We start from the raw sequence: 10000 nt of genomic DNA on the forward strand, positions 1-10000 counted from the left end.
CATCTCAGTCTAGCAGAGGATTGCATGAACAAGTTCCAGAGCTCAGTGGAGAAGCTGTGCAAAGCGGAGCAGGTACAGCGGAAATACCGGTGTTGGAAAATTGCCCATCGCTTTTTTTTTTTTTTAATTTAAATAAATATTTACTGCTACTGCAGAAACACAAACACAAAACTGCAAATAAATCACTGAAACAGCTATGGCATAAAAACATGACAAAATAAACCTTTAAGATTTAAGAAGTAATTTCAATATCTGTTTTTTTTTTTTTTTTTTTTGGTTGCTGTTTGTTTTTAAAATGAGGTAGGAGGTTAAATTATGTGGGATTTTGGGATAGCAGGTGGGCAGGAGACAAAAAGGAAATTATAAGCGGCAGCCATGTAGTTCTGACCAATCGGGGCCAGCTGCTGCTGTCAATAATACAATAATTAAAGGTAGTTCTGTCTTCTGTATATGTCATATACCCAAAAAAACAGCATGCTAAGGACCCAGTCTAATGAACATTTTTAACTTAATCCAGTCTTACTAAATCCTGCAGTTGAGTTAATCTGAGTTTGTCCTCACTGTACATTTCTGTGCCTGTAGGATCTTGCCGTTGGTTCTGACGTAGAAGGTCAGAAGGTGAAAGACCCCATGAGGACGCTGCTGCCCATCCTGCTGCACCCGCACAGCACCCACGATAAGATCCGTGCCGTGCTGCTCTACATTTTCAGCCTCAACGGTGCGTCGTCTCGCCGTAAAAGCCGTATTCTCACTCTTAATTTACTGCTTTCCACCCAACACATTTGCTTTTACCTTTACATTTTACAAATGGCCAAAAAGAGCTTAAAAGCTTTTTTTTTCCCCTCAAAGAACAGCTGTAATGTTAAAGTGATGTCATTTTTCAAAGTAGGAGCTTTTGAGATTTTTTTTTTTTTTTTTTTTAATAAAATCAATTCACAGGAATTCAGAAACCTGTTACCACTTAGTCTTGAATGCCACATAAGATTAATACTCTAACACATGTCTGATATGCCACTCAAGTTTATACACCCCTGCTTATAGAAGTTTTTATTTTAGAATAATTGGGAAGATATTAACGCCACGAAATAATAACACAAATGGAATTATGCAGTGAACCAAGAAACTGTTTTAAACAAGTTAAAATCATTTTATATTTTAAATTATTCAAGTATTCCTGATGAAGCTTTGCCCACACACACTGGTTGTATTTTCTCAACCTGCTTCATGAGGGACTTTCCCTGAGGGGGCTTTCCTTAAACTTCCCAAATTAGCTGAGCTCCTCACTGCTTTTCCTGAGATATTTGAGGGGAAAATGTAATGCTAAGTAAAAATAAGTCATTAAAAATTGGAATTCATTCATTAACATTATATATATATTGAAGGTGATGAAAAATATATAATTAATCAAGTGTACCACACATGTTTGATATTGAAGTGCTGTTATATTTAAACTTTTTTTTTTTTTTTTTTCCTGTGTCTGTGATTTTCCGAGAGCAGGGACGACAGAGGAGAACCTGAATAAGTTAATTCAGCATGTGAAGATTGAGGCGGAGCCGGAGTACATCACCAACTGGAAAGAGTTAGGGGTGCCTATCATCAGCTCGGTGAGAGAGGCTAGCTCTTTTCTAACAGACAATAAAATTGGATTTCCCGAATGCAGATTCTCTTCACATACGCGTTTCTGTTTCTGCAGTCGAGTCTGTTCTCTTTCCGGAAGCCGTCTAGAAGAGATCGCTCCCAGGAGGAGACATACAACCTCTCAAGATGGACACCAGTTATCAAGGACGTGATGGAGGTGAGCTATACGCCATTCTCAACACCAATCTCCTACTCTGGTTTTTATAATCAGCAAGTAGAACAGCGTAAACTCCTCTGTCCTGTGTTGGAAAACTTCCCGACTGACAGACTGCAGACTCCTTACCAAAAAAAAGAATAACAGTAATGTATTAATAAAAATTCTGTAATTTGCACCTGCACTACTGTCAGGGCTGCTGTTATAGAAAATGAATCAACACCTTCTGACCAATCAGAATCGAGAATTCGGCGGCGCTATGGTGTAAATGTTAAAGTAAGAAAGATTAGAGCATGCTTTATTGAAGCCCAGTGTTGCATACGATTGGCCAGAGATGTGAGGTTGGCGCTGACCACCTGCTGACCTCACTCCTTCGTGTGTGTGTGTGTGACAGGATGTGGTGGAAAATAAGTTGGACACAAAAGAGTGGCCGCACCTGTCCGAGTGTCCCTCTGCGTGGAATGGATCCCGAGCTGTGAGGTAAGCCAGAGACCAGTCATCATGAATCCATGCTTTCCCACCATAAATAAAGTCCAAATTCCACACACATTATAGGGAAAGTACATTAATCATTCATATAAAACAGGGGGATTTAGATACAATTTATATAACTTCAGTTTCATAAAATTATTTGCATACAAAGGTTGAGATAGTCAGGTTTTTTTTTTCTTTTTTCATATGTTGTTAAGCTCTGATAAAGTCCACGACCCTGTTCTAAGATTAGGTTTCATATGTATGAGGACATTCATTAGTGCAAAAGGCAGAAACTAATATTAAACCAGCATTTTTATTACAAGAAATCTGTAAGTGTGCTCAAGTACATCTCTTTCATTCTCTCCCTCATGCCCACAGAGTTGTGAGGTAAGGTTTCATAGATCATATACATATGTAGAGGTGTGACCATAGGCATGTAAACCAGCCAGTGTGAATTGTTCCAATTTTGTCCCAATACCAGTTTAAGCAGCAAAACTATCAATAAGGAAGATTATTCGCTAATAGAATTTTGTATGATGAACATGAAGCATCACTTTAGTTTTAGCATTCAGCACAAAAACAGGATAGAACCTTAATACTAGGCAATTTTGTCAGCCCACCAATGTGTCCATTGTCGTGTGTTACACAGACACAATTTTTGTCTGTGTAACCCTATAACCTATATCACATTTATGGTATATTAATGTCCGTGAGAAGAGATTGGTTCCACGGTTCTACTTGGTTTATCAATGAATTAAAATGTTCTGATTCTCCCTCATAATCATCCCTTTCCTTAGCGCAAGGCAGAAACATAAGCTGAGCTCCCCGGACGACCACAGGAGTGGCTCCCGCCTCATCATCTTCATCCTGGGCGGAGTCTGCTACTCAGAGATGCGCTGTGCCTACGAGGTCACCAAAGCCACCAAGTCCTGCGAGGTCATCATCGGTGAGTACATACAGTCTGTCCTGAAGTGTTTTATTCCTCGTATACCACAGCAATTCGCCAACACTGATCGTTTTTATTTATTTATTACATTTATTACAGCACATAACACTTCTAATTGCTGTGGTGTAAGAGAAATAAAACACATCAGGGCATGCTGAAAATAATCAACGTTATGGTGGTAAGAGTAACTCCACTTTGTGTCGGGTCATATCACATCACCCTGTTGTTGATTAGTTTCTTATAACAGCATGACGTGGAGTGTTTTATTCCTTACTTCAAGAATATGTTTAATCCCTTTAAGCCTTTAAAGTTTTGGCTTATTCAGGTGTTTGTGTTAAAGTATATTATTCAGTATTAAAAGTGAAATTAATGGAAGTAAAGGTACGTAGTTACAAGAGTCATGAGAGTTTTGTTTTTTTTTTTCCCTCTTGGTCCGTCTCTGCAGGTTCCACTCACGTCCTGACTCCCACTAGCCTACTGGAGAGCATTCGAGACCTGAGCAAAAAACCCATGGAGACTTTCACAGTAGTGGACGAGAAAGCCAGCTGCTGAGCGTCAGGACATTGAAAACCCTCACACTCTCTCTTCTCCTCATCCTCCTCATCCTCCTCATCCTCCTCCTGCCTTAATCTAACCCTGTCTTTCTCCAAAGCACTCAGCGTCTCTGTTAGAGGATTGAAGGGAACTCAGATGTGATCAGTTTTACGGGCCTCCCCCAGTTCTGTTACAGGCTACACACCTGGGACAGGTAAATGCGAGCGGTTAGACTACCTGCCTCAGGTGTGTGAGGCTCTAATAGAGGAAATGAACAGACTGGAAGGGGAGTACTGGACCTCTTCATACAGCTTGAACAAACGGCAGACTCTGATGGTTGAAGATGATTCCAGATGTGATAGTTTCTATGAGAAACATCAGGTTTCTGATTGGGTTAATGTTGTTCAGGTTGTGTGAAGATGGCCATTAAAGGGATCGAGCCAATGCACGCTATTTTCCTCGGGGTCTGACCTTTGTTTCCTATGAGGATAATGTAGCAGAATAGATCATGTAGAAGTCTGTCTCACCCAAAATGTTTTTGTAAATACATGTGCAAATCTTCATATACGCCAAATATACTCTGTTGTAAAATAGCAGAAAGAGATTGTATTTCCAGAAGGTCAGAATAGGTCAGAAGGTGTTAATCAATTTTCTATAACAGCAGCTCTGAAAGTAGTGTATCTACAAATCACCGGTTTATGTTAATGCACTCGTTCTAATACATTATCGTTTCTGTAATAACAGTTAGCATTTATGGAAGGAGTCTCCAGTGTCAGCGCTTTGTGGTTTTTCTGTAACGTGAACGCTGCTGAGAAGCTTTTTTAACCAACTAATCAACAAGCTGCTATGAAGTAACTGACTATAGCTGCTATGAAGTAACGGGAGGGTGATTTTTTTTTTTTTTTTATAAACGGATAATGATCTTATAATAAAAAGCTCTAAGAGATGGTCAATTGCTGTGGTGTAAGAGGAATAAAACACATCAAAACATGCTGTTATAGGAAGATTCTGTCTTTAAACTTTAAACTTAATCACGGTTCCTGTTGTCCAATATGGCTGCCTGAAGAACGTTATAGAATTCATTTACACCTTCAGATTTGTTCATGTTTAATCAGCTCTGTGTTGAGGTTTAAGGAGGATATTTACATTGATTTTAGGTGAGAGAGATTTCTTTCACTTCTTAGCTACATTAGCTTCATAGTAAATAAATCAAACACCAGGCATGTCATGTGATTTGGTGTAAATTTGAATTTTCACTTAAGCAACTCTTTAAGATACATTAGTTTCATGATGAAGCTGATCATTCCTGTATTCCTGTAAATGTAAGTATTTAGTAGACAAATTGTGCTAATGATGGCACTATCTGTGCTTATTACCTTCTTCATGTATTTATACATTACACTAAATTGCGGTTAGAGTTCATACTGCTGTGTTTCTGTCTTTTGTTGCGTAATTATCTCTGCACTGCTTTGTGTGACTACTTAACTATGCGCACACTTGGACTGAAAACCAGCGCTGTTGCGTCACGACCCTGTGTGACTGGAGTTCAGTTTTAATATATTCCTCAAATGCACTGAATTCGGGGTGAGGTGGCGGAATCACTGGAGCAGAATTGGTGCAGAAGTTGTTTTTCAGACCTGTACATGATCTAAGAGTTGTATTTGTTACTGTCTCATTTAAACACAATCCACAGAGACTTTGTGCTGAGTAAAAATCGTCTGAGCACCGCACCATGGAGCCTGCTTTAGTGCTCCAGCAAAGAGAACTGCATCTCTATATTTATGCAAAATTGTACATTTTTCTTCAGTTTGATCATTAAATTCCCCATTTTGTAAAAATCCTTGCCCAGGAACATAAGCACAAGCTGCCTTATTTAGTGATTAGACTGAAAATCAGTAGTTCAGTAATGCTGCAGGAGGAAGCACAGGATTACACCTCTTAACCCCTTAATATAGTCAATCAGCTGAGACATTTAGTGGCTGATTTTTGATTTTTTTTTTTTTTTTTTTTTTTAAACTGAAGTGACAAGGCTAATGTAGCTAACAAGCAAGGCTGCTTTCAAGCTTGGCTTTTTTTTTTTTTTTTTTTTTTTTTACCTCTGACTGAACTAACTGCCAGTGCACATCCTATGAGAAGTGGCCTCCAATGTTTTCTTGTAATTTGTTAAATCTTTGTTTAAACTTTATTACTCATAAGAATAATAATTCTCATCTACCCTAGGCAGCAACCTAGGTTAGCTAGTTAGTTAGCTGATCCTAGCAAGATTGCATTTTCACATAAGGTGCTCTGGCCAGCACGTTTTTCTGAAAAGGTGTGAAAGAGAAGCTTATAGCTGCTTTGTCTTGCTGCATTTAGACATTGTAGCTCTAACATGCCCTTACTTTTTAGTGACATTAGCCTCAAAGTATTGGCTGATTGACTGAATTTACAGAGCAGTTATATTTTCTGAACTTTGGACCTGTTTGAGTACTGTTAGGTATTCAGGTTCTCTGTGTCTTAACAATATAATTCACATATTAAGGACAGGATCGTATCCCACAACCAGCTCTGGACCTTTATTTGTGTGCCTTGTTTGAATTGCTTAACAAAATGTACATAAACTATGCATATGTCTGCTAGGAATTACCGTATTTGTGTGTTTTGCTTTGTTGCAGTTATGCACATTGATGAACAATATAATACTTTTTTTTTTTTTAAAACAAATGTAATTATTAACACAACTTTCTTTTGAACAACTGACAAGTAAATGAATGATGTGGTTCAATTGTCACATGGTGTTGTGCTTTAAATATTTAATTATACCACAGTGTGTGTTAGTGGTGTTGATTAATTTTCTGTAACAGCAGTCCCTTCTAATTCGGTATCATTTCTACAGTAACAGCTCGCACACAGGAACTTCACATAAACTAAACCTAATAATAAACACATTTAAAGTGATGAAAAATTGTGTGTAATTGTTGATATGGTGAAGTTTTCTGTAAGGAGACGTTTATTTCACATTCCCGGAAGGAATCTCCAGTGCCAGCATCTGTTTCTAGCTGCTACGTTGTGAAGATCAACAATCCCATGTCTAACTTTACACCCGGTCAATCACTCTGGACCTTCTGTTGAACATTTAACCCGTAAGAAGATGCTATAATTTGTCTATTTTAAGCAACGTCTCTCAATTTGGCCATTTTTGGTCCAACTTTAGTTTAACATCAGCTATATACACCTACAGCAGTGGTCATTTCTACATCCTCTTAATAATACATAATTATATTAAAAACACTGGGTCTGAAGTCTAGATATCCCATAAACACTGGGAAACATTTTCACATATTACACAGATTTATCTGCTAAATATCTGGGCAAAGGACTTTGGAAGATGATGATACTATATTGGAAATACTTGAGCACCACCTTGTGCTCAAACGATTCCAGGAGATGGAGACCACAGCGCGCGCACACACACACACACACACACAGAGTGATTATTTATGTATATTTGCTTTTGTGTTTTTTCTTTTCTCTTTTTTAATTCCATTTGTGTATTGTACCAGTATTGCCAGCAGTATTGCCAAATGCACTGAAATGACAAATATATATCTATATATATAGATATATAGATATATATTTGTCATTTCAGTGCATTTGGCAATACTGCTGGCAATACTGGTAACTGCTATAATGGCAATAAATTGAATTGAATTAAATCAGATTGATTAAACCTGCCAGAGCTGAAGTCTTTTTAACCGAAACCCAAGAAATATTATAAATATATAGAAGACTAGTGATTGCTTTAGTTAAATACATATTTTTTTATAATTATATTTTTAAGTCAATTATATCCATGATATAAAATTATACATTTTGTGAAAATAAAAAAAAATAATACTAACGACCAACCATGGAGAAATTGCAAAATTGATATGTAAACAGTTTCTCAGGTATTTTGATGAGATATTTTGATTAAAAAGAAAAGGACGGATAAATCAGAAATGAATAAAAGTCATCAGGAAATAAAAGTCATACAACATTGGGAATATAAGAAAACATTCAACTATATAGAAATTACGAACCGGATATTCAAACATTTAATAAAATTTTAATTGCAGAATAAAATCACTGCCGGTTCAGAAAACGGAAGTGACGCCATTACAAGGAGACGGAAGTAGGTGAAATTTGTAGTCTGCTGGCCTGCGACGGTAGTGTACCTGGCTCTGAGAGGGGAGGAAGAAGAAACCTGGCTGGAGTGTTTATCTGAGTGGTCTGACGTGCAGTTTGTAGGGGACCTGGTTACAGGAGGTCGCTTTCAGCTCCACTGGGAGCCATTTTCACTTTTATTTCCTGTCTCTTCTGGCTGTTTCCTGATTTCGTAGCTGCTAAACTGCAGCAGTTGTGACAGTTTGCTGAGTAACGCTAAGAGTAAGTGTTGGCCTGATTACTTGGCATCTCTTTGTGACATGTTAACAACTTATTTTCTTCATTGTAACTATTTAATTTTACATTTAAAAGAATGACAAAAGATGCAGTGGATTCGCGTTATTTCGCGCATGCGCACTGAGCCGCACTGAGTTGTTCTGTACATGACTGATGATTTATTCTGGTTTATTATTTTCTCTTTTCAGATCTGAAACTCGTGTTGAGCCATGGTGAGTGATCTGGAGTTAAAAATGGTTAAAAATGGTCTCTGTCTTGCTCTGTCTGTCTTTCTCTTTCTTTCTGTGTCTCTCTCTCTTTCGGTCTGTCTCTCTCTTTCTCTCACTCTCTTTCTCTCTGTCTGTCTGTCTCTCTCTTTCTGTCTCTCTTTTTCTCTCTCTCTTTCTGTCTCTCTTTTTCTCTCTCTCTTTCTGTCTGTCTCTCTCTCACACTGTCTGTCTCTCTCTCACACTGTCTGTCTCTGTCTTGTGTCTGTCTCTCTCTCTCTCTGTCTCTCTCTCTCTTTCTGTCTCTGTCTTGCTCTGTCTGTCTGTCTCTCTTTCTGTCTGTCTCTCTCTTTCTTTCGCTCACTCTCACACTGTCTGTCTCTCTCTTTCTCTGTCTGTCTCTCTCTTTCTTTCTCTCTCTCTCTTTCTGTCTCTGTCTTGTGTCTGTCTCTCTTTCTGTGTCTCTCTTTCTGTCTCTCACTCTCGCTCTGTCTTTTTCTTTCTCTTTCTCTCGCTCTCTCTCTCTTTTTATCACTCCCCCACCTCTATCTCTCTCCTATTCTCTCTCTCTCTCTTTCTTTGACCTGTCCTCTCATATTTACTCTGTTACTCCTTCTGGCGTGTACAGCACGGTCGGGTGAAGGTAAAGTCCACCGCTCAGCAGGAAGAGGAGAAGAGGAAAGAACGAGAGAAGAAGCTGAAAGTTTACCTGACGGTTCGAGATGCCATCTTTAAGAAGGTCAGTTATGAAGCAGGGAAATTGAATTCCCACTATAATAAATCATTATAATGATAAGTCATAATAATAATAATAATAATGATAATAAGTCATAATAGTAAGTCATAATAACAATAATAATCATTATTATGTATTATTATATCTTGTTAGAAGTATATAAAAGTCATTATGTCAGTATTATGTTAGCTGTTAAATGTTTAAAACTGTTTAAAAAAAAAAAACCCACTGAAATTACTGGTATAATATTCAGCCTGAATAGCTGCAGCAGTAACATTTTTCACCCTGGTCCTTATCTTTCTCTCTCTCTCTCTCGCTCAGAGGAGTAATAGCGAGCTGGATGAGGAAGCTCTCCAGCTCACGCAGCAGCTCCTGGCTTCTAACCCGGACTTCGCCACGCTGTGGAACTACAGGAGAGAGATCCTGCTGCAGCTGGAGACTGTGAAGTGAGAGAACTACAGCTCCCAGCATGCTTCGTGTGTATTTCCTAAAAGCAGTTTTTTTAATCCCTGTTGTCTCTCTCTCTTTCTAGAGAGGAGGAGGAGATGCAGAAGCTATACGAAACCGAGCTGCTCTTCATCGAGTCGTGCCTGAAAGTGAACCCCAAGTCGTACGGGAGCTGGTATCACCGCGGCTGGGTGGCGTCCCGCCTCCTGAGACCCGACTGGCAACGAGAGCTCGGCCTGTGCGACCGCTGCCTCAGCCTGGACGACCGCAACTGTGAGAGAGAGGGATGAGGGAGGGAGGAATGGTGATGACTAGGTTTACTGAACCATTTCAGCTGGTTCAGTAAAAATGTTACTGTTGTTTATTATTATTATTATTATTATTATTATTATTATTGGTACCTGCTCCAAATTGTTCCCAATCAAAATAGCATAGCATGTAAC

At 38.6% G+C, this 10000-nt stretch overlaps 2 protein-coding genes across 2 annotated transcripts in view; both read left to right on the forward strand.

Moving 5' to 3' along the window:
- Positions 1–5841, forward strand: part of stxbp3 (syntaxin binding protein 3) — a 12517-nt gene extending 6676 nt beyond the window's left edge. Inside the window, exons 13-19 of the mRNA XM_026921226.3 lie at positions 1–72; positions 583–718; positions 1498–1604; positions 1694–1795; positions 2187–2272; positions 3064–3212; positions 3658–5841. The exon at positions 1–72 is cut by the window's left edge and continues 9 nt beyond it. Coding sequence (XP_026777027.1) covers positions 1–72; positions 583–718; positions 1498–1604; positions 1694–1795; positions 2187–2272; positions 3064–3212; positions 3658–3764 — 759 coding nt within the window. The 3' untranslated portion in view covers positions 3765–5841. The remainder of the gene's footprint in view (positions 73–582; positions 719–1497; positions 1605–1693; positions 1796–2186; positions 2273–3063; positions 3213–3657) is intronic.
- A 2057-nt stretch (positions 5842–7898) lies between these two features.
- The window catches only part of rabggta (Rab geranylgeranyltransferase subunit alpha), a 10186-nt gene continuing 8084 nt past the window's right edge, over positions 7899–10000 (forward strand). Inside the window, exons 1-5 of the mRNA XM_034311564.2 lie at positions 7899–8153; positions 8357–8380; positions 9003–9113; positions 9432–9556; positions 9643–9830. Of these exons, the coding sequence (XP_034167455.1) occupies positions 8378–8380; positions 9003–9113; positions 9432–9556; positions 9643–9830 (427 nt within the window). The 5' untranslated portion in view covers positions 7899–8153; positions 8357–8377. The remainder of the gene's footprint in view (positions 8154–8356; positions 8381–9002; positions 9114–9431; positions 9557–9642; positions 9831–10000) is intronic.

Source organism: Pangasianodon hypophthalmus, chromosome 16 (assembly GCF_027358585.1).
Source record: "Pangasianodon hypophthalmus isolate fPanHyp1 chromosome 16, fPanHyp1.pri, whole genome shotgun sequence".
NCBI classification, from domain to species: Eukaryota; Metazoa; Chordata; class Actinopteri; order Siluriformes; family Pangasiidae; genus Pangasianodon; species Pangasianodon hypophthalmus.